General features: G+C 50.5%; 1 protein-coding gene across 1 annotated transcript in view; it reads left to right on the top strand.

Moving 5' to 3' along the window:
* Positions 1-24274, top strand: part of LOC119397704 (intermembrane lipid transfer protein VPS13A) — a 1038245-nt gene that overhangs the window by 117178 nt on the left and 896793 nt on the right. The window contains exons 15-16 of the mRNA XM_037665124.2: positions 3837-3971; positions 21013-21080. Coding sequence (XP_037521052.1) covers positions 3837-3971; positions 21013-21080 — 203 coding nt within the window. The remainder of the gene's footprint in view (positions 1-3836; positions 3972-21012; positions 21081-24274) is intronic.

Genomic DNA, 24274 nt, shown 5'->3' with positions numbered 1-24274 from the left:
TCGGGTCGCGGAGTCACTGTCGGGCCGCTTGCTGCATGCCGTATGCGCGCGTTTGTACGTTCTTTGTGCTTGCTTCACTCCGGACCGTGCACGGACGTGTGCGGCGACTAGCCTCTTCGTTCAACGCGGCGAAAACAAGCATTGTGCAAGCAACGCGCACTCTACCTCTCCGCGATGCTCTCGCGGCCCTGCACGACGATGCGCGGTGCACTTCAGTAGTCACCTAGTCAAACACGCAGTATACACTCGCTGTCAGTGCATCGACGTGTCTCGGTGCCTGCGCCGCTTAACAGCGAGCTACTTTCGTTTCTACAAAGCGACGCACACTTTAAAGCAGTCTCGCACGACGCGGCGGCGGGGAACTTGCGAACGGCAGCATGGCTAAGCATGGTGCGCTCGTACCGCCGTCAATCCGCAGTGTACGGTGTACGCCACAAGCTCGGCCGAGCAGATATCTACAGATGACTATGACAAGGTTGTCAGCTATAAGGCATAATGGCACGTTCTTCGACGGCCGCCACCTCGCCTTCACTCATTTCTGATGCTTATCCGCGAAGGCATCGCCGCAATCGCACGGGAGTCGTAATCACCGATTGACCGGTCTCTGCCGTTACCGAAAAGACGGACAACTTTTTGCAGCACATTGTGGTGTCGACGAGTTTAGGGACGCAGTGAACCTTTTTGCGATGGAAAGTTATCGCGATTATCACTTCTTGCATTTATGCCTTCTTGCGTGCCAAGGCATTGTTTAGCTCATCGCAGGCGGTCGTAGCTGCAGAGAACGGCGTCACGAAAGGTTACCGTGCGAAAGCTGACCACAAGGCTTCATGCTGCCTACTATTTTTTTTCCCCCTCACTGCCATTCTACCACTGAAGAAAAGGCTGGAAAGTGAGTGACCTCACTCGCAGCGTCCAAAATCTGCGTGCGGTGCTCGCCGATCTGGGTATCTTAGTCGCGAGTAAACTGCAGCGGGGCACGGGCAAGCGCGCACTCCTGTCACGCTTTAGAAGGCATGTTTTAACTTTTTTTATTTCGCTTCATATGCGCCATATTTTTACCGCGATCGTGTCTGAAGTGCACGTTGTAAAAGTAGGAGGCTTTTAAAAATGTTTGCTATATCTCGACGCAGCCTCAATAGTTAGCACAGGAAAATCGTAAGTGCACACAAATATGGTCGTTATAACCGATAGATTGTTATATGTGGGATCGTTATAAGTGGGTTTGACTGTATAATGAAGGAATATAATCCTTGTAACATGCCGGCTTTTTACGTCTTCGTTTGGGACGAAGGCATGCAGGAGGGTTAGGTGAAGGGTTCACCGATGGAGCCTTATCTAGCTCAGAAGAGTTTGAACCTTAGGGCTCACCTATATGCTGATCGTCAGAGAGCGAACACGGCAGAGTTTCTTGAGTGTCCATAGCTGACATATCTGTTTATGTGGAGGCTTCGAATGGCATCCAAACCAAGAAGTGAAGAACCTCCTTTGTCATGTAAAATGTGACAGTAGCAGTGGTATCATTGTACCGGACGTTTGTAGATTTGTAGGACAATGTAGGATTTAAGAAGTCTAGTCCCCGGAAAGTACTGCTTGAAATCTTGTAAGCTCAGCAATGAGATGGTCGCACCGGTGTCAACGAGAAAAAGAATGTTGACTTGGCCAACTTGAACCGAAATTTTCAGTGGCGAAGGGCGGCTAGAGCGTTCATCAATGTTTAGAATAGTAACTGTATTTGTTACTGCAGTATCTTGCACTTAAGCTACGTTTTGTTGCGAAGTTCTGATATTTGATGAGCGGTAGACAGCTCGGAAGTGGTGTCGTTTCCCGCAGGCAGAACAAGTGCGGTTGTGGGCAGGACAGTTTGGAAAATTTGCGTAATGTTGAGACGATCCGCATCTATAGCAGAAGCCCGATTCAGATCGGTGTGGTCCATCCTGGTGTCTTGCAGAATCCGATGAAGGATGGGGATGGGTGTTGTGTTGCGCGCGGCCATGTTGGCTTCCTCCCGAGTTGCGTCGGGGAGGTCAGCGGCCATGATTCTTTTGTTTTGGTGAAGTGGAAGCTCAAGTGTTTTTTCAGCCGTCTTGCTTACCCGCCTGAAATCCGACCCTGTCAACTTGCGCATTCGCGAACTCCTGCATTTCGAGTTCGGTACGCTCCTCTTCTTTTGCACTTTGGATTGCTTGTTGTAAAGTAAGGGTAGGACCCAGTTGCAGAAGTCATCTTCACACCTGTTGTGCGGTAATTCCGCTGAACAGCTGATCGCGGACCATGGAATTGACGGACGTGCCAAAGTTGCATTTGCTTGCCATCGTCTGTAATGCAGAAGCAAAGTCAGTGATTGACTCCCCCGCTAGCTGCTTGCACATCTTGAAGTAGTGACACCCAAGTATTTCGTTGCTCGGAGCTTTGAAATGGTTCTCGAGAAGCGTGAGCACTGCGATGTATTCATCTTCTTGCGTGCCTTCGTCCCGAGTCCCGTCGCTATTCCGCGCCTATTCTTGGGCATCTTGTAGTGTCCAGTAGACGTCCAGGCCCTCAACCCCCAGTGCATTTAGCGGCACACTCTTCTTGAGAGCGGGCCGGGCGGTGTCTCTCGCGGCGACGGCGACGTATGCCTGGAAAACACGGCGCCATTTAGCCCAAGGCACGGGAGGAGTACCTGGAGTTTGTAAGAACGGCGGAGGAGTAATAGCGGAGGTCATGCCGGAAACATGGTGTACTGAAGAGTCGCAGTCGGCAATATGCGGTGGCGAGTCATTGGTGCCAGCAAGCATTGGCCAGTCGTGCAGGGCGTGGCCGCAGTAAGTCTTTCGCATTCTGTGCAGCGTGCAAGTGGGGTGGTGCCCCGTAATGCGCCTAAAATGGTGGCTATCCACGTAGAGAATCGGCGGAAAATGCTGACGGAGTATGTAGAATGCTTACTGCTTGTTCATCTCATCACCAGTTTGTTGTGTCACCACCGGATACACCATCCGTTGGAACAAAGGAGGGTGCTTTCGTGCCAGAGCGCTCGCTGTTTAGTTCAGACCAGGCCGAGAACGGGGACGGGACTGCTCTTTATTCACAGAGAGCTTATAAACATTGGTTACATAAAATGCCCGTCGTGTGGCGCTCTGTACCACATCTTGAGAAACCGAAACTGGGCAACACCACACTAACACATGACACAGAAACTTGTAGGGTAACAAAGAAACTTGAGAAAATGTTGACACCATGGAGCATGCTATAATGCGGAATGTGATATTTGTAGCATTAAGAGAAAATTAGACAGCAGAGTGGATCAGAGAACAAGCGGGCATAGCCGATATGCTGGTTGACTTTAGCAGGCAAAAGACTAGGCCTGAGCTAGCCGCATAAAGTACAAGACAGGCAACTGGTCGTCAGCTGGGGCAACAGAAGGGACACAGAAAGATTGAAAGTGCAGCAAAGGACAGCAGAGAGTTGAATGGGATGAAGTTTGCAGGTATCATATGGAATCGGCTCACACACAACAGAGTACATTTGGCATCATTGGTCGAGGCCTTCGTGCTGCATTGGAAATATAATAGACTATGCTGCTGGGGGCTGCTGCTGCTACTGATGATGACGACTCATAGTCAATGAAGAAGAAAAAAATAATTCTTTCTTTGTTTTATTTGCCTTGATATTGTGTCTAGTTCACTCTGAATATTGGAAAGTATATATTTCTCTTGAGCGACAGTGCTTCAGTGACACTTCAGCAATACCACAGCTGCAATCGTGTCTTTGAGCAGTGTTTCTTGAGCTGCTTCCTAGTGTTATCAGGACTTGCCGTATTGTAGCTTTGGCTGAGCTGTACACTCTATCTCTTCCAGCATTCATTGTCGGAACTGCTGACATTTTTTAGTGTCCCATATGTGTATGACATGCACAGCCTTGCTGTTAAGCAGCTCAACACATTGGCATCATGGAGCAAGGCAGGCCTGCTCCATGCACTGACACATCGCAAGGTGAGCATCTCATTCTTGTCTTGTCTGCCCTTCCTTCACCATTCATTTTGCCCAAAAAGCCACTGTGGAGCTTAACCCATTGCGGTCCGTTATCGGCCCCTGCTGGACACATTCTTTTGTGGTTTATTCGCGCGTGCATTTTCTTACTAGTACATTATGCGCCATTTGTAAAAGAGTAAGTAAACTTCTTTTGCTTGAGCTTTGAGTCTCATAGTTTCAGACCAGAACAGATGAAAGGTGGGAAAAAGCTTCGTACCGCAAAAGGGTCAATAAGGCCCGTATTCTGGAATGCTCTCTACATCAGTGAGGGGCCTTAATGGCTTGAGGACACCTCATTACGTATTCTGGAATGCTCCTTACCAAGTTTCCCTCATGCAGGCCTTCCTTGGTGCTCCCTTGAGTTAAGGTAACGCTGGGGTAACCTTCGTGTCTTCTTACCTCGCTCCTCACACTGAAAGGGTGCTTCTCTGCAGTACTTTGTCAGCGATGCTGTGTTCAATTAATTATTTTGATCTAAGCTTTTTACTTCTGCGCAAGCCCTGTAACTATATATTTCTCCTCGTCACTGAAAAATTGCTTGCCAAGCATGTTTCTGAATGGCTGTCAAGTTTTTTCTTTAGGCGGTGTGGTAGGGTAGATCGACCAAAAAAGCGATATTTTGATTTCATTACTAATAAATATTACAGACTTCGAGGAGTGAAACCGTGCATTGGCGGCCGCATAGCAGGGCTCTAAGCTACTTACAAATGGCGCCCAAAACTGCGCTTCCTGATGGGGTTTGCTGATATTTTCTTTTCCATCATTCTTTCTGTGTATATGTATTTTTTATGATAGATATGGCTAGATTGGTTAAATGGATTCATTTCCCACCATTTACATCGGTATTTATTGCAAGTTTTCCCATCAGGGATGCTTTTGTAGCTTACTCATTGGTTTATGTTGTGAGCACTTTCCGCGCGCGTTTTTAAACAAAAGCGCGTTTTTCTCACAATCAGTTTTTGGAAAATTTTCCAAACTTGATGTACCTTTTTTGGGGAAAACTGTCTGACCGATTGCGCTGAAATTTTCTCACATTATACTCGAATCCCTTCCGAATAGCCTGAATCTAATACTTTGAGAAACTGCGGGAGTTGAAAGAAAGATGTAATGAAAAGTCTCAAATACAAAAGGGAGAAAGGCAGGGACCCAGACAGCAGTCCGGTTAGCTACCCTGCGGGAAAGGGAGAAAGGGGAGCAAAAGAAGAAATGATCAATAAATGTGCTGACACGTATGTCGCAGTGGCACTGCACAATAGTCACAAGTGTTCACAAAGGCCCGTAGTCCTTAAAAAGCACAAAAGTGGACTTGTGACATGAATGTGGGAACCCGTTCCTATCGCTAGGGATTAATGCCACTCCTATGTGGAATTAGCATGCCAAAGTTGACGGTCATACTGTTTTTCATTTTTGAGAAAAGGTACATTTAAATTTACACCCCAGCCTAAAATTAATACTCAAGTACAAGAACGTAAGAAAGGGTTAAAATGAGACATAGTGAAGAATACGAGGTGTGTTAGAAAAGTAATGAGACTGAGTTTGTACTAAACAAAGTTTTTAGTTTTTTTCAAACAACAATGTTATCCCTTTAACCCCGTAAGTGCTCTATTTTTTTGAAAATTTCTCAACCAAAATTGCCTATTTTTTTATTGCTGATTTCGAATGTGATTGTACTAAAAAGTAGCTAGTCGATGTTGAAAAAATATTTGTACCACATACTTAGTCAAATCAACAGAATAAAGTTTATTTCCAGAGGACAATACATAGGAAACCAGCTGCCTGCTGCTAATAAAAATAAAAACCTTCTAAAGAAAACAGTTGCAGACGCCACATCTTTCTTCACTTGTGTAGGCTAAGTACCCTTGGGCTATTTCACACGGGAAGCTTCGGGACTGAGTGGAAAATTTCAAAACACGGAATTACGCAAAGCGGCTTGTTGCAGCTCCTGCACCAAAAGCGAGGATTCGCTGGCGAGCACTCACGATGTTCGCTTCCAAGCTGTCGTCATCTTCATCGGGGGAGCTGCTCAATTCACCGCCATCGCTGTCTTCACTTTCGGGCACAAGATAAACATCTGTGTCCGAATCGTCATCACTCGAAGAAGATGACGAAAATGAAAAGCTTCTTTTTCGTGTTGACGAGCCAGCAATGCATAGGTCGCCACCACCGCAAGCCATGTTTTCATACAAAAACCGCGCACTTTCCGCAGGAGAAAAATAAATTGTCAAGTAAATGCTGCCATCTAGTGGATTACACGCAACCTAAGCTGTAGAAGAGCGCCTCTTGTCCTGAACGCTAGAGGGGAGTACCTATTCTGCGAGGATGAGCTCTGCTCGTCCAAAGCAATTAGGGGACAGTCTGGGCAGGGCGAGCTCTGTTCGTCCAAAGCAGTTAAGGGTTTAAAGTAGCCTCCTTAGGCAGCTATACGCCGGCGGAGGCGCTGTTCCCACTCTTGGTAGCAGTGCTGGAAGTCTTCAACTGGTATGGCTTTCAACTGGTCCGCCACAGTCTTTTGAATGTTCTCCAAAGTTCCAAAATGACATCGTTTTAGGACATGTTTCAATTTTGGGAAAAGGAAAAAGTCACAAGGACTCAAATCAGGTGAATAGGGGGGTTGAAGAACAGTAATGCGTTTTGAGGTCAAAAATTCACTGATGGAAAGGGCCGTGTGACACGGGGCATTGTTATGATGAAGCATCTACTTGTCTGCAATGTCTGGTCTCACACGAATCACTCTTTCGCTGAGCCTTTCAAGGACACTTTTACACTTGTAACTCGGTCTGAGGAAGCGGAAGGGATTAACAAACAGGTCCAGCGCAGGCCGTTGGACACAACATTGCCAGATCGGCTGCAGTGTTGCCAGTCTCATTACTTTAATAACACGCCTCGTACAAGCTTTCTCATTGAAGCCGCAAAATTTCACAATAAAATATGGGGCAGTTCCTGAGATATAGAGCTGAAACCAAGAGGACGTGTTTACCCTACCATACCCCATTGAATGCGTGCCGCGCAAAGAGGACAAGGTACACAGAGATGATGAAGACGGAATGCTTACTGCCAGCTGTTGTTTTGTACATGTGTTTTGTAGGAAGAGAGAAAAAGGAAGGAACAAGGCATGTGAAGTGGTGCATATAAAAGGGCCCCCTCATCGCCCACTGGTGTCTTCCAGGAATGACAGCTCGTGTTTGGATAAGTTGGTCAGCAAAAAAAGTGGAGCTCACTATATTTTGCACTTCAGGCTGTCACAGATCCCGGGGATAGGTTGAGAGGACGCTGGGAACCATAGCACACACGATTTAATCGCAACCAAGAAAAAGTCAGACTCATTGATCAGTAAAAAGCAACCAACAGTGATAACTTCACAGGGAACACTCTAAACAAATCTCCAAAAATAAACTAACAACAAAATTCCAAGTTCTTGCCACTTTATAACTAGTGTTACTGTCTGGAGCCCTCACTGCAGTCTGGCCACTTTGGCCTCGCAGTCGAGGAACAAACGGAACGCTTGTTTGGTTCCGTCGGTCGTAGTCTTCTCAAAGTCCAAACTTGCTTGTGTTGCATCCCAGGTGGATGTTGCCGACGATCCTGATGAAATCATTGTTCCGATGTGTAACGGCCAGCCAAGCTGCCGTAAGCCTTTTTCCCGGTCACCTTTGCCAACGTGGCAGCGTGTCTTTGTTGATTAGGCCTAACTACGAGCTCGGCCCCTGCTCCAAGTGGCCACATGACGTCCTGGAGATATTTGCTGGCTGACCTTTAAAGGGGGACTGCTGCTGATGTGTCCTGAACTGCTGCAAAAGGCCGCAGCATCTCCGAAGAGCCTCGCCCGAATGTCGTCGAGATCGACGGCCACGCCACAGAGTGCCAGCGTCACGGCCTCCGGAATCGAACGCACGCTTCTCCCATCGCCAGTGCAAAGCTGACAATGCAGCCTTCTTCAACTGGAGCGGCGCCAGCTCATCGTACTTCCACATTCGCTTATGGTTTGTGTCGCGCGTCGAGCCTTGTGCCACTCCGTGCACGTGCTCGTGCCCTTTCGAGTGCCTTACCAGTTCATAGTGCAATAGCGCAACAAACACAGGGACACAGGCAAGAGAGACGATACAGAGATACAGGCGCTGGGTTAGCGCCTGTATCGTCTCTCTTGCCTGTGTCCCTGTGTTTGTTGCGCTATTGCACTATGAATTCGTACCAACTAGCTCGGCTTTCCGTACTACTGCCTTAACAGCTTCTTTTTTCTTCGTCGTCGTCTTTGTGTGATCTCCTTACTCATGACAAAGGCTCACTCAGACTCAGACTGAGCATAATTTTCCTCAGCCGGACTCACTCGGAACTCAAACTCACCCAGATATTACTCACCTGAACTCACACAGTCTCACGGCTTGACCTGAGTCTGAGTGAGTCGGCACATAAGTGACTTTGCTGACACTCGGCCCTTACAAACGTGCACTATACCTCATCTCATCTCCAACCAATCTGCTTTGCTGGTAGCCATTTCATGCTTACAACTGCTTTTGGTTACAGAAGAGCCAGCCATTTCTCTGTATCATTTGGCTCCCAGATGAATTCATGCAAGGGTGCCTAAGTGGCTTTGCTATATACAACATCCAGCATCCAACATCCGGTGTCACAGCATCCTGGAATCTTGGTTCTTCTTAATTTTGACGAAAATTCATTTTAAAGAGCTTGTCAGAATGAAATACAAACCGTTCCATTCCCACAAATTTCACAGAGCGGAGTGTTGCTTTCAGTCATGAAGGACGATGAATTATTAAACCTTGCATTTTATTAACCACCCACGAACCAGGAGCCAAACGGTTTTGTCCACAAAGCACAGCGGCATGTACGCATATAGGTTGTATTGTGTGGGGATCAAGGAAGCCTTCCCTTTGTGCCTGCCCCGTGTGGCTCGACCATCGGGAACCACCGTTAAGAGGCAACAGGGGGGCAACAGCCCAGGGCTTTCTCATTGCAATCCTGGCTTCTCCCTCCCCTATGTCAAGACGTCCTGGCGTCGTCGGCGTCGCACTAGCACACATTGCTGTGTCACACACTGCCTCATTGGCCACCACTGATGGCTCCGGTGTCTCCCTCTCCACCTGAGCTCTGGCGCTTAGTGGCCGTGGGAGAGATGCTCTCAGGCCTGCAACGAGAGGTTCACATGCTGCTTTAGCAGGCGACTTCTCGTTCGTGCGCTCGGTGGTCCCCTTTGTGGGGTGGCCGTAACACAACAGGCACGCATGCTTGATTTGTCTTGCAGAGTTACCCTCTGCGGCCCACAATCCTGTGACTGTCACACTGTACTGCATCTTGTGTTAATAAACCCACGTTTGTTGACATCCTGCCTCGAGTGCCTTTTCTGCGCCGTGTCAGAGAGTCGACGAGCCTTGTGTCTTGTGCATGTAAAGAAAAATGCAAAAGGTGGGGTGAGTATTGGGGGCAGATTCGAACGCACCAACCTCTGATCATTTAGTAGCATTCAAGCTCACTGGCTGAGGGTTCCCAATATTCCTACTGCCTTAATTATGTGTCACCTCTGGCCTCCAAGTTGCTGCTATATTGAGGCTAGTTATGAATAGAAGGATTAATAGGTTTGAGTGATTGTAGTCCAGTTTTATGCATCTGGCCACTAGTAAGCACTGGCAATGAAAGAACAGTTTGCTGAAAAATGGAGTGTCATGGTCTTTGGGGTTGCCTTGTTATGGCCCACACACATGCGAGGACAGTGATGGGGATATCGTGAAAAATGGGGGTACGAGATGAAGGGGTCCGCTCTACGCACGGCTGGTGCAGAAGCCTAGCTCCGGTCCCAGCCGCAAATAGTCGTACCGTGCACGAGTCAACGTCCCCTTCCCGTAGCGCGAGTCATTGCAGCTACGACGGGTTCGGGCGAATAAGGCAACAGGCTAGAACAACAAACAACACTTTATTGCTACGCTAGCAATAACGCGCAAATGTCGCGTAGAGGGATAGTCCGCTCTAGTAGAAAACAAAGGGTAACGCTTACGCCTTCGGTCGATGGTCGGCTGGCGGGTCTCGGGGCGGTGAGGTGTTACCTCGGAGGTCAGCAGGGCGCGAGAGGCCGTCTCCCCGTCTGCTCGGTTGTTTTATTCACCTCCCGTGTCCCTCCCCACCGCGAGGGTTGTTTCCCTCGCAGGGCGAGTTCCCTTTCCCGCGAGCCGGGATGCGAGGATTAGCGCGAGGAGTGGCGGGAAAGAAGGGTTTGTCCGGAAAGGGCAACGGTGCTCCTCTCCTAGTGGTCCCTTGGCTCCCGCCGTCAGTTCGCGATCGCGCCAGCCTTAAGGAAAGGAAATGGGCGCGCGTGCTCTCCCACATCCTCCTCCCCTTAAGAAAGCCCTCGGACGACAGAGACTGAACCATGATAACAATAAAAAAAAAATGTTTGTTTTTCTTTTTATTCGTCATCGAGGAAGGCAAGGAGGGCGTGGTCCACGTCCATGCCCTCCTGCCCTGGCGGCTCTGCCGTGGGTGCCGCCGGTGCCCCCAGTGGTGTCGCCGCAGCCCCTAGCGCAGCCACGGTCGTGTCCTCCGTCGTTGCCGTTGCCGCTGCCGTCCCGGCCTCCGCCGGCAGCCCCTCGGGCGGACCCGCTCTCGCCGCATGGCCAGTGGCTATAGTTCGTAGCCACTGAGCAAAGTCCGCCTCCCGGGCCGCCCGCGCCAGCATGGCCCTGGCCGCCTCACTGGGGCGTTCCTCGGAGGCGTCGCGGCGTGATGGCAGGGTGTGTCCCGTGCGGCGCCGGTGCAGCTTACTCTGCGCAAGAGAATCGTGCACCATTACGGCGCCGCACGGACATAGCCGTGTTCCTGCGGGCACCGCGAGGCAGGCCCCGTTTGCCCTCCGGTCCGTGTCCGCCACCGTCCTGCCCTGGAAAAGGCGGTACAGGCGGGCCGGAGGCGTCCCAACGCGGGCCCTCTCCTGCCGGCGCCAGGGCCTCGACGAGACGTACGCCACCGGGGGGTCCACTCCATCCTGGCTCGTCCAGGTGGCCACATCCCGGTAGCGGCTCTGAGGCGAGGCGGCCGGCTCTCTCGGCTGGGCTGGTGGTTGAGGAGAAAGGGCAGCCGGGTAGCGGCGGTCAAGTGGCGGGGCGTACGGGCGGCGTTGTCGCCTGCCGGGGGTCCTCCGCAACGGCGTCTGCTGCGATGCCTGGGCGCGCTGGGGCCGCGACGACCATAGAGGGAGTGGGGGCTCGCCGTGGGGAGGTGGTCTCTCTGAGACGTTCCAGCGGCTATTGAAGCTTCCATGTCGGTCCATCTGTTTGGTGAAAGTCGACACAGAAAAGGATTAACACTTGCAGATCATGTTGTGCTTGATTCGTTGCACCCCGCGTAGAACATATCAAACGCGGCCTACCATGCAGAGTTGTCTCCGCCTGCTTCGCAAGAAGTACCGCGGTTCGGGGCTCTTCACTCGGTTTCGAGCGTTCTCAGCCGCCGCCTGCGGCTCGGAGGGGGACTGATAGTCGTCCCCATGCTCCTCCCGTGACACATAGCGTTTCAGGTTGCATACGTGCACTGGTCCGCCGCTCGGTTTGCCTTTCATGTTCGCGAGCCGATAAACCAGCGAGGAAACCTTCTCTCGCACTCGGTACGGCCCGGACCATTTCGGTGCCAGCGAGGCTCCAAACTGTTTGCTAGCGTCGCTAAGAACATGATGGCGTCGCAGCACCAGATCACCCATTTCGTAGTGTACGTTTCGATGCGAGCGGTCGTACTGCGCCTTCTGTTGTGCCCTAGCAGTGCCGAGATTACTGCGTGCTTTGCGTAAAGCTTCCGCTAGCTTCTCACGCAGCTGCGCTGCGTATTCAGCTCGTGCTGATGACGCCACTGGCACTCCACTGCGATCCGCGAGTACAGTCTCCATCGGATTCGGCAGTTCTCTCCCCAGGTTTAGAAAAGAAGGCGCATACCCATTCGAGCGGTTCACAGTCGATCGCAACGCAAACCCGATCTCTGGAAGGTAGGTATCACAGTCCTTGTGCCTTTCAGAGAACCCGACAAGCATGTGCTTGATGTTGCGATTGACTCGTTCCGTGGGGTTCGACTGAGCATGGTAGGTGGTTGTTCTCTTGTGCTTAATGCCAAGCGCGGCGCACGTGTCAACAAACACCTTCACAGTAAAATAAGACGCGTTGTCTGTTATCAACTGCTCAGGGAAACCAAACCTGGTGAAAACCTCCATCAACTTATCCAAGATCACTCGAGCCGTCAGCTTTCTAAGGGGGACAAGTTCTACCCACTTAGTGAAGTGATCCGTGACCACCAGCAAGAATTTGTTTCTGCTAGGAGTTGTGGGGTACGGTCGCATTACGTCACATGCCGCGATTTGCCAGGGAGTCTGGCTGTTGATCGGCTGCATGAGGCCGGGCGGTCGTCCGCCTCGGGGCTTGACGCTTTGGCACACGTGGCATGAACGGGCGTAACGAATCGCATCCCGCTTCATGCCTGGCCAGGTAGCGAGGCGACACAACTTAGCATAAGTCTTAGGGGTGCTCGCATGCCCAGCAATGCACGAGTCATGAAAGTAGCGAAGCAGTGCTCCTCTGAACTTGCGCGGTATCACGACCTTGAATGACTCACTTGTGTCATCGTCGGATGGGATGTACCTCAGCAGGACGCCATCAGAATCCAGCAGATAAGAATGCAGCGCGCTCACAGCATTACCAGCTGTTGCCGAGCGCTCCGCACCGACAGCAATACCAGCTGCCCCCGTGTGCGCGGTGGCCTCGCCACCCGGCTCCCGGAGCCCGTCGAACACCTTTCGACAAAACGGATCTCTCTGCTGAGCTTCTAACAGCTCCCTTCTGCTGAAAACAATCCCCGCGCTAACAACAGGCTCCACGTGGTTCACGCTTGTGCCTTGAACTGACGTTTGTTCTACTGTTTCCGTTAGCGCTACGTCGAGTGTCTCGCTCTAAGTCCGTTCCGGGTCAGTCTCGTGACGGACTGGAGCACGCGATAGTGCGTCGGCCGCGGCATTGTTCTTGCCCTTGCGGTAGCGTATGGTGAAGTCGTAACGCTGCAGAAGCAATGCCCAACGAGCCAGGTGGCCACTCGGTTCGTTCAAGCGCCGCAACCCATTGAGCGCCATGTGGTCCGTCTCAATAACAAACGCCACTCCGTCGATGTAATAGTCAAACTTACGGAGAGCGAGAACTATCGCGAGACACTCTTTCTTTGTTACCGAGTAGTTCCTCTCTGCCGGCGTCAACGAACGGCTCGCGAACGCAATCGGTCGGAGGGCACCTCCATGCTCCTGAAGCAAAATTGCTCCTAACCCCAGGTCGCTTGCGTCTGTTTGAATCACAAACTCCCTGTTCAAATCGGGTAGCTGCAGTTCAGCCGTGTTAGCCAGCAACTTAGTGAGGCGACGCAGTGCGGCCTCCTGCTCTTGACCCCAAGCCCAACGCTCGCCTTTCCTCAAGAGCTTTGTCAAAGGCGCCTGCACTGCCGCGCAGTCTGGAATGAATTGGCGATAGAAGTTCGCCATCCCCAGAAAGCGCCTCAGCTCACCGATGTCTTTCGGCGACGGATGGCTGACTATCGCTTCAAGCTTACCCTTATTCGGCAAAATGCGACCCTCGTCAAGCGTGAATCCCAACAATGTTATTCGGGTCGCCACTATCTGAGCTTTGTTCGGGTTCAGAGTGATGCCCGCAGACCTCAGCCTTTCTAGAACGTCTCTTAAGTGGCGCAAGTGCTCATCGAACGTTTTTGAGTAAACCACTATGTCGTCTAGATATGCGAGGGCGTGCTGCCACTTTGCATCTCCCAGAACTTGGTCCATTAGCCTCTGATAAGTAGCGGGAGCCCCCACCAAGCCAAAAGACATTCTCCTGAATTGGAAAAGTCCCCTGTGGCATATGAAAGCTGACTTCTCTCTGTCCCATTCGTCCATTTCGACCTGAAAATATCCACGACTAGCATCGAGCGTCGTAAAGTACTTCGCCCCGCCTAGGTTGGATACTAACGATGAAATGGATGGAAGAGGGTATGCGTCCTTCTTCGTAACCTCATTCAGCCTGCGGTAGTCTACACAAAGGCGATAAGTATCATCCTTCTTTGGAACTAGAACAACCGGGAAACCCCATGGGCTGTTAGACCTTTCGGCCACGCCTGTGTCGATGAGTTCGTCCAAGGCGGCGTAAAGTGCTTTCCGCTTAGCCAAGCTAATCGGTTGGGGATTGCATTTCCAAGGTCGTGCGTCACCCGTGTCGATTGTGTGCTTGACCAGCGTAGTGCGGCCCGGGCGGTCAGTGAAAATCGCGTCGTACTTGTACAACAGCGACGACAACTGCACCCTTTCCCTTGTGCTTCTGTGTGCTTCTGCCAAAAGCGGGTGCACTGACCTTCCCTGTACCGCGGCACATTGTTCTGGCGAGGTTACTCGCTTACTCCGCGCCCTTTCCTGCTCTCTCACTCGCGCTGTTCCCTGCGATTGGCATGCTGTTGTCAATGCGGGTGCTTTTCGAGAAAAGCTTTAGCGCGTCTCCGTCGCGCTCTCAGTAACCCCCTCTTGCAATGTCAATGACAATACCTGACTTGGCGAGAAAGCCTCGACCCAGGATTAGAGGCATTGACAAACCGGGAAGATGGACAAAGCGTTGTCGCCTCATGCGTCTTTCCCAGCGGATCACAAGTCTAGCCGCACCACTCGATTGCGCTGTGCCCGAAGGAAGGCGGAACGTGGTGTTGCTTTGTCTCAAGCGGATATTGTTCTCGCAGAGATGGTGCAACACCTCGTCCCCAAATAATGAAGCGCTTGCCCCAGTATCCAAAAGTGCTACAAACTTCTTTCGAGCTATCGTTAACTCGATTAACGGTGCGGGCGAGTCTACAGCATCACCTGCGCGACAGACTGTTGGTGCTAGTGATCCGAGCGCATCGGTAGGACTACTGATCGCCGCGCGGTGCCCGACGTGGTTCACCGGCGGCGTCGTCCGTTTGCCAAACCGCGTGTTCGCTCCTGAACCGGCGTGCCGCCGCATTCGCGGGTGATGTGCGCCGGTGCGCCGCACTGGTAGCGAGGACCGCGGAAACCACGCTGGCCCGGGCGCTCGTCGCCGCGATCCGGCAGGCCTCGCTCCGCGTTGCGCCGCTCATCTGGGCTCGTCTCGACCACGTGCTCCTGCCGCGGAACGTCACGTGCAGGCGCAGCATGGGCCGTACGAAGCGCGTAAGTGTACGGGTCCAAAGCGCGGTACGTGCTCATCAGCGAACAATGCTGACGCGTTACCCCTAAACGCCTCTCAACCGACCGCGCCACCGTTCCACGCGCAGTGAGGCTCGAGTGACTGCGCTGCGGGTGGAGGCGGGCGATACACTCGCGCCGCAAGGATGTCCCCTTGTATGCGCTTCACCTCGGTGGCGAGCTCTTCTAGGTCTGCGTACTTGCATCCCCTGAAGTGCGCCGCAAAATTCGGGTGCGCTTGCCGTGCAACGCGCTCGACTTTCTCCGCGTTGGTGGCGAGAGGGTTAGCGAGGCGATAAAGTTCGTCCATCGCCCGTACGTACTCCAGCAAGGATTCGTCCGGATGCTGGGTGCGTAGCTCCAACTCCCTCCTCAAACGCCACTCATAATTCGCCGGAAGGAATTCGTCGCGGAAGCTCTCGCGGAACTCTTCTACCGTGCGGGCGCGATATCCGGTCAGTCGGAACCATCGGGCCGCTTGCTCTGTCAGCGACACCGGCACCACTCGCGCGAGAAGTTCGGCGTCGGGAAGCCCCATTGCCTGCTGATAGTAGAGGAATCGGTCGAGATACTCATTTGCGCTCCTGCAGTCGTGGTAGCCACTGTAGGTAGGCATGTCTACCTTGACACATGGTCCCGCACTTTGCGAAGGAGGCTGCGCTGTGTTTTGCAATGCGCTGGCTAAGCTCTGCATAACTGACAGCGCATTCTGTAAGAGTACCTCGCAGGAGGGCACACTACTGCCCGAAGGCGCGACCACATCTGCGGCTTGTGCCGAAGCAGCATATGGCGGCATCTCGCTGTTCGCGTCGCGAGGTGACGGGGCGCCAGGCGTGGCGCTCTCCGTCGTAGGCCTAATCCCTCCTAACGCTGTCGCTGCAACACCTTGGTTGTCCCGCGTGAAACAACCAAAATTTACGCTGTCGGAAAGTCGAAACAATGCCCCCGCGTTAGCCATAGGATCGACATTCTGCGACGCGACATCAGACAACATGAACAAATCCTGGAATTCAGACATGCCCGTTGTCCTACGTTGACGGAGCGTAGGTAGTTGCTCGCGTCCCCAGAACTAGCCGCGTTGCCAAATTGGTTAACGTTGGGCGCCAGATGAAGGGGTCCGCTCTACGCACGGCTGGTGCAGAAGCCTAGCTCCGGTCCCAGCCGCAAATAGTCGTACCGTGCACGAGTCAACGTCCCCTTCCCGTAGCGCGAGTCATTGCAGCTACGACGGGTTCGGGCGAATAAGGCAACAGGCTAGAACAACAAACAACACTTTATTGCTACGCTAGCAATAACGCGCAAATGTCACGTAGAGGGATAGTCCGCTCTAGTAGAAAACAAAGGGTAACGCTTACGCCTTCGGTCGATGGTCGGCTGGCGCACGAGAGGGCATCTCCCCGTCTGCTCGGTTGTTTTATTCACCTCCCGTGTCCCTCCCCACCGCGAGGGTTGTTTCCCTCGCAGGGCGAGTTCCCTTTCCCGCGAGCTGGGTTGCGAGGATTAGCGCGAGGAGTGGCGGGAAAGAAGGGTTTGTCCGGAAAGGGCAACGGTGCTCCTCTCCTAGTGGTCCCTTGGCTCCCGCCGTCAGTTCGCGATCGCGCCAGCCTTAAGGGAAGGAAATGGGCGCGCGTGCTCTCCCACGGAGATGAGAGCCAACGCTCCCACCTCATCGAAGATAAAAACGAAAATAAAAAAGAAAGTAATGGACGTAATGTATGCCGATGTGAGCCGAGACTGTGTAAACAAAAATGAAAAAATTTTAGTACGGCGTTGAATGCTCGCGTGAGTGTGGCACTCATTCAAAGTCTTTGCAAAATGCTAGAAGAAAGTGTTTTAATATAGCTTTTGTTTACAAGAATGTGCCATAAAATAGAGAGATTCATCATTTTAACCACTGAGACTGTGTAAGTAATAGCAAAGAATTTTAGTATGGCATAGAATACCTGTGTGAGTGTGGTGCTCATTTGAAGTTCTTGTGAAATGCTTCTCAAAACAGAATGTTTCACTCGTCAGCAACACTGAGCTATTATCTGTAGCACTGTGCCATAAAAAGACATCAGCAGTACAATTTGATGCAGATGGACGAATTACACAAGAAAGCAGGAATGAAAAACCAGCTTAAAGCAGGTGACATCAGCTATGCTAGGAATCCCGTTTTACCACAATCTTAAATGCCAAAGTTCAGCATGCTTACACGGCCAGCGCTTTGTGCACGTGCAGAAGGCTTTTCCTGCGCAGTAGCAGACCCGTTATTTTTTAGTGTGTAGGCTGAGATTTCTCATGATGGTTAGCGCAAACGCGACACAGACAAAGGAAGAAGAAACAACGACACAAGCGCTATCTAACAACTGAATGTTTATTGGAAAAATCACAAATATATATGTCTAAGAAAGAGAAAAAACAACAAACCCGCACATGCGCCAAAGATAATTGACAGATAAAAACGTGTCTGCTAACAAAACTACGCCCTTTCCAGGAAAGACACTTCCTCATCAATCAAAGCGATAGAGGGGCAGCTCACGCACGTGTCTTTCTTTTTTATCATCTCATAAGCCTCCGCGATTTCTCGAGTACGCTGGCTCTTGTGCCTAGTCACCACGACCGTTTTTTCCAGCTCAGGAGCACAGCCACATTGTCGGCAATGGAGGGCAAGGTGTGAGGACGGCGCGCCCTTCAAAGAGCTAGCATGCTCTCTCAAACGGACGTTCAGACACCTCCCGGTCTGTCCAATGTAGGAACTACCGCAGGACAAGGGTATGGTGTACACAACGCCGCAGGCGCAGTCAACGAACCGTGTGGCATGTTTCATAGAACACTCGCCATCTACTGACCTCGCCTCTCTTTTCTGCACCTGTCTGTCAATAGAAGCGCACACGCTTCCGAGCTTTCTGCCGGCACGAAATACGACATTGATGTCGTAATGACTAGCCACCTTCTTAAGGCGATGCGAAACAGTGTGCAGGTATGGAATGACGGCAAACTTGCCACGTCTTTCCGAAGGCAAAGCCGCCGCACCTGCACCATTCTTTCGCTCTTCTTCCTTTGTCTGTGTCGCGTTTGCGCTAACCATCATGAGCATATTCCAACTCGCCCAATTCGCTACCCTCCTACGGCTGAGATTTTGCATCCGATGTATATAAACTGTCTAATTAAAACAATAACTAGGTGATGATTACGTAGCAGACATGAAAGGAGTACTGACACGAATTTTAAATATTTTTGGGTTGTTGCTATAAATAAAAACGCAGACGTCGAAAACCCTAAAAGGAGTGTCGTAAAGCTTAGGAATGCATTGAATATATTTTTAACACCGCTATCTTAAAACAGCAATTTTGGTTTTGTTATCAGGGGGGCGGCTTCGCAGTGATGTGTGAACACAAGTCTGACGTCACGGGAAGACTGCAACTCGTGACATACTAGCAATAGCTGTCAGTTTGCTGTCAGTTGCACATGGTTCACATAAACAATGACGAGTACATTGTCGTCCAGAGACCCTGACAGTCGCACGTGGTTCACATAACGACGAGTGAATTGTCGTCCAGAGATTCTGACAGCTATTTCTGCGATTTAGGCTGCATGCAGGTCGCAAATTTCGCAAACACAGTGAACTGTGTTGACTTGTCGTGATAATGTCCATTGCAATGGGGCTGGCTAGCAGATGCTGAGTGACGAAAGCTTTAAAATCAAAGTAAAATATTTTATACGTGTTGTCTTGCTCCGGTGTGGAGAGCATTGATAATGCACACCATGGAAACGAAAAATGCCCCTTTTGAGTTGCCTCAAAATCTTGTCAGTACTCCTTTAAGAATTTGCCTCTTGCAAAGCATTGTGCTTTGTCACACGGTGGCAACGAGAAACAATCTGACAGACGCCACTGCATGCCTCGACTGCATTGCCACCGTACGTGAGAAGCTGATGAGCAGCGTGTGAGAAGAATTTAAAGAAAGTAGTGTTGGCTTGTGCTTTGCATTATATTTTGGCTTCCTTTCTTGAAGCTGGGTTCGTGCTGCAGAATAGCACTGTTGCTAGTGGGAAGCGGCACGAAGTGCACATTGCTGTAACGGTCAGCAGTAAGATAAGACATCCTAGAATGAGCTAGTGGTACATATTCATGTTAAAAGACGAGGTGTGCACACACGGACACGAGAGAGACACCACAAACGCCTTCGTTTGTGGGGTCGTGTGTCCATGTTGGCATGACCTGTCTTTTAACACGGATAAGACGACTGTTACATGCAACACAGAAAGAGAAAGCCGTGTACTGCAAAAGCTCTCGCATAGTATAAGCACTCTGCATCATTTACATGTTTTACAGCGTGTGATGGAATGGAAAATAATAGGCATAGCATTAGGAGATAGAAATATAACAGAGTGAATCTGATATAATAGTTGACATTAAGAGAAAGAAATGGATCCAGGAAAGCCACATAATGCATAGGACTGGTGTCCTTTGGAGCAACAACAAGGACGGCCAAAGGTCAGGTGGGGGGATGAAATGAGGAGATTGGCAGGCTCAGAATGGAGTCGGCTCATGGAAGACAAGGTGAATGGGAGGGAGAGAGTGTTGATGATGGTGATGATGGAGACACATGGAGTACCCACCTTCAGTATAACTGAGTTTGACTGTGTAAGCACTTGTACAAATGTATGTGTGCAACTGGGAAAGCTCTGTATGTTCGTTTGTTTTGCTTGGCTTCCTGCCGTTGTGGTGCTCTCTGTGTTGAGCAAGGTTTCTCGGATTTGTGTTTGTACAAGTTATGTATATCAGGCATACATAACTTGTACGACAAGCCGGCATAGGCGTGAGCACAGGGCGGGCAGGGGGGGCGGCTGCCCCCCCAATCACCTAAGAGGGGGGGAGGGCGCAAAATCTGCCCCGTACATTGACCATTCTAGACACCTAAGAGGGGGGGGGGGGGCAAAATCTGCCCCATACATTGACTTAGTAGGGTGGGGGGCGCTGCGATGAACCTTTGCCCCCCCCCCCCCTGATGGGGAATCCTGCGCACGCCTATGCAAACCGGAATGCAGTTACTGAATTGAAAACGTTCTAATTTTATTTGTAATTCTTTGGGGCACATGTTCTAACCGTAGAGTGTACGCCAAGTTGTAATGAAGTTAGAACCATTAGCATAAATGCTTCTTTAGCACAGATTTCTTGCAGTATGCAGTGAAAACAACGAATGTCTTGCTGTCCTGCATCACCATGCTCACAGTGAATCTTTCGTACGGACGGGCGTTTGCCCATTATAAGCTATATTACTCAAACTTTCTGCAGCTTGCTTAACCTTCGCTAAGAATCAAAACATCCACCTTCTACCTTAAGAGATTTGCATCACAAGAAAGCAGTAACCACCACCGTATTTAGAAAGAGCGGATACACGGCGAGCACAGAAAAAGGCAGTCTTTGGCCGCGGAGGCAGCGAGTCCTTACCGTGACGTCGCATCACCGTGACTGCCGCGCTGTCAGTGTTTGTTTCCAATGTTTCCAATCCAATGTAGCAGAGTGCTACATTGGACTCCACTCTGCACCCTCGAAAGAGCTTTGTCCCTGAACGTGATACAAAGCATTAAGTTAAGCTCAAGTTATCTTGTGAGGACAATTTCCAGGATTTCAATAATCAAAGCTTTGGCCAATTTGAATGGGTAGCTGCTTGCTGTGATTTTTGGTTACCGTTGATTTTACTGACAAATTGCATTAAGGGAGGGAGGTCTACTGTGCTAGTCCATAATAAAGTGTGTTAGGCTGCCTGTGATAATGTTCCGTATTCTTTGTCTCTTTTTTTTTTTCAGACCTTTTTTTTTAATATTGAATTGAAGTCTCCATACTTTGTCGTGCATGAGCACGGGTCATTCGAAAAGTAAGTAAAGTGTCCTCTTTGTTTCCTGCACTTTATTTATGAGCCTCCAGAAATTGATGTTAATGAACGCACACTGAGGCCAAGGAAGGTATAGGGGACGTTATTTGCAGCCTTTTAACTGTATTGCAGTAGTTGTGATATAAATGTGAAGAAATTAAAGTGGATGAAAAGACTACTTGCCACCGACAGGGACGCTGGCACACTCTACATGCTGCCATAGGTCTGTGTCTGGGTCCAGTGCCGTGTCTTTGTTTTAATCTTGTCCCATCTTAAGCGCTGTTTTAGTCTTCATCTGCCATGCGTGGCTGCCGACAGGTGACAGTGGTGACAGTGGGGCACTCTTGCTGCAGTGATGCAACAGTATAGGGGAGACCAGCTGAAGTTTCTCCGCCAACGCCAGTGCTTGCCATTCTCCTACCGGAGAAAGCAAACTTAAGCAGCCTGCTACAACCCCTCCACTCCCCTTGGTTCCCACGCATTTGCGAAGCTCGCACAGCTTGAGAAACATCTCTCGTTCTGCAATGTTGCCTTGACGGGGGACTGGTAATTACTGCTGCGTTGTTAACTGCCATAACCGCATTGCAAACACCCATAAAATTCTACTGAATCCAAAATAGATGGCACTAAGCAAGCAGATGACAGGCACGATGGCTCACTGAAATGTGCTGAACAAGGTAAACAAATTATGTTGCATGCACCAGCAGTGCGTGATCGGAGTTCACGCATACAGAGAAAATTAGTATCTGCACGAAGCATTGAACATAACCAGACTTCATTCCTGCTTTGCAGCTGCACTGGTCAATCATGTTACTGGATGATAGACGTCTGCATCTTGATTGTGCTGGCATTGAAGCAAAAATTACTACGATGCGTTCAACTTGTCTTTTCACCAATAATAAAAAATTTACGAAGCTATATGCAGTGTGGTGCGGAGCCAACTTACACATTTCAAGTTGTTGACAAAGCCGCTGATGGCAGTCGCAAGCCATTGATGACGAAGTTACAGCGATTCATGAGGGCCTACGGAGGTGTGTGGGACTTGAAGAAGCATTTGCAACAACACATTGATGTAAAAGAAGGCCATCTGCGAGATGTAGTTTTCAAGAAATGACCATCTAATTGGTGGTTAATAAATGACACACTTGGTCCTATTTATAGACACCACCTATTTTTTCCCTGCACTGTAAATAACATATGTCTACTCGAAAGATAATGAAAACCAACAGATAATCAAGCCAAGGAAGGTACCGGGGACCCCGTTAACTGTTCTGTTTTAGCTATGTTGTAGTAATTGTGATATAAATGTGACGAAAGATATGGGGACGAACGAATGAATCAATGATGCGCCAAACTGCGCCAAGACGTCAAACCTGCTACATCCTGCTACATCTCCGCTGTTCTGCGCCAAAACTGCGCCAAACTATAAGCACACTAGCGAAAAAACGTGCGCAGCGCGCCGGCGGCGGCAAAACGCGACACTCCAAAGCTGCTGCGTGGGAAAATTTTCGTGCCGCGATAGGAATGGGTTCGTGCATCATTTTTCGCGACACGCTGCCTGGTTCTTTCTGGGGGACCTGACCGGACGCAGGTTGATGGGTAGGCTCGTTAAGCGTTGGGTTGGCTTGCTCAGATTTTTGGGGGCCGGCATAACCCTCTCCCGACTGCTGTAAATTGGCGTGACCCCGCAAAAATGCACCTCGGAAGAAACGGCTCGCCGCGAGCTGGTGTGACCGCACCGCCGCAGCAACATAGAAGTAAAATTTCAGTGTGGCACAGCGACGTCCATGCCTGTCTTATTTTTGCCCCCTTTTTTAAGTTCCACTACTCGAACCAGTGTTATACCCCTGTCACAAGGACAACCTTAACCGTGGTTAGGGATAGCTACACAGCAGAAATAACAGCACTTAGTCTCCTAACCGCGGTTATCGCAAACAGAGAAGCTGGCAAGATAGCGGACAAGCTTCGCACCAGTCGTGAACTGGTGCAGTTAATTGGCAGCTTCGTGTTGTTTGAGGATTTTCACTTAACACGACTCCAGTCAGTGAGCAAACCTCGTGGAAAACTGTTGATAGCCGTTCCACGGCGAACTTAAAGACTATTCCGTCCTCGGCGGGTCAGAGCCTCAGGACGTTCCTCCAAGTTCATTGTCAACATCCTGAGCAAGATGGACGAAAATGGTGACACTATATCATCTTGGTGTCGCCAAGGCAGCGATGGCAGTGGATTTTGCATTGTCTGCAGTGAGACTAATAACCGTGAACATAATGGTTTTGCAGCGATAAAGTGACATGCTACAAGCAAAAGGCACATTGAGGCCACGAAGCAGCACCGGAATTCAGCAGGTGTACTGAAAACTCCAAAGACCTGCATATCAGACGTATTTGGACTTCACAAAAATTGCAACCCAGTCCGATCCAGGCTTTTTGCAAACCCACAGTAAACCAATTTAGGGGGCGTTGATGTAAACGTAACTGGCTGATACGAATTCGTGAAATTCCCCAGCCGAATTCCGCTGTGTCGAATGGGCCGAAATTTGGATGTTCCGAACACTTTTCCGCGTCGCGGCGGGTGATAAGAAATTTGGTACCGAATCAGTCGAGCGACGGTCAAGAGCAGACTGCTGTTAGCTTCAGAAGTACGCTCACGGCCAGCACGCACACTGTCAGAACTGTGGTTATCGTTTGCCACAACGGCTGTGGGTGAAACCGCGGTCGCTTTTGACACTATCATGTATGGCGACGACGAAACTGACGGGACTCCGAAAGTGCACGCGCGTCCAACGCCCACTCAGTCTAAGCGACGCTGCTTCCCGCAGACGCCGTGCACAAAACCGCGGCAGATGGGATTATAGATAGGAACAACCGACGTAGTTTTGAAAAGTTTTGAAGGCACGTGCGCGGCCAGCGCAGGCGGATTGAAAACGGAACTACCGTTTGCCGCAACCGCCGCGCACGAAACCACGGTCGCTATCAATGCGATCATCGATAGCGACTACGAGCTCCGAAGCTACGCGGCTAACGTAGCGGTAGATTAAAAGGCTATATAGTCGTAAAAAAAAGGCACGAAGCAGTGGCGTAACTGGGGGAGGGGTCACACCCCCCCCCCCCCCCCGGAAAATTTTATTTTGCTATGGCATACACAGCGCAAAATGACACTTGACCACATCTGCCTGCCCGGCCCCCACTTCAAATCAA

The sequence above is a fragment of the Rhipicephalus sanguineus genome, chromosome 6 (genome assembly GCF_013339695.2).
Source record: "Rhipicephalus sanguineus isolate Rsan-2018 chromosome 6, BIME_Rsan_1.4, whole genome shotgun sequence".
Lineage (NCBI taxonomy): Eukaryota > Metazoa > Arthropoda > Arachnida > Ixodida > Ixodidae > Rhipicephalus > Rhipicephalus sanguineus.
The sequence above is the reverse complement of the archived record's forward strand: the minus strand, read 5'-3'. Positions and strand labels throughout refer to the sequence as shown.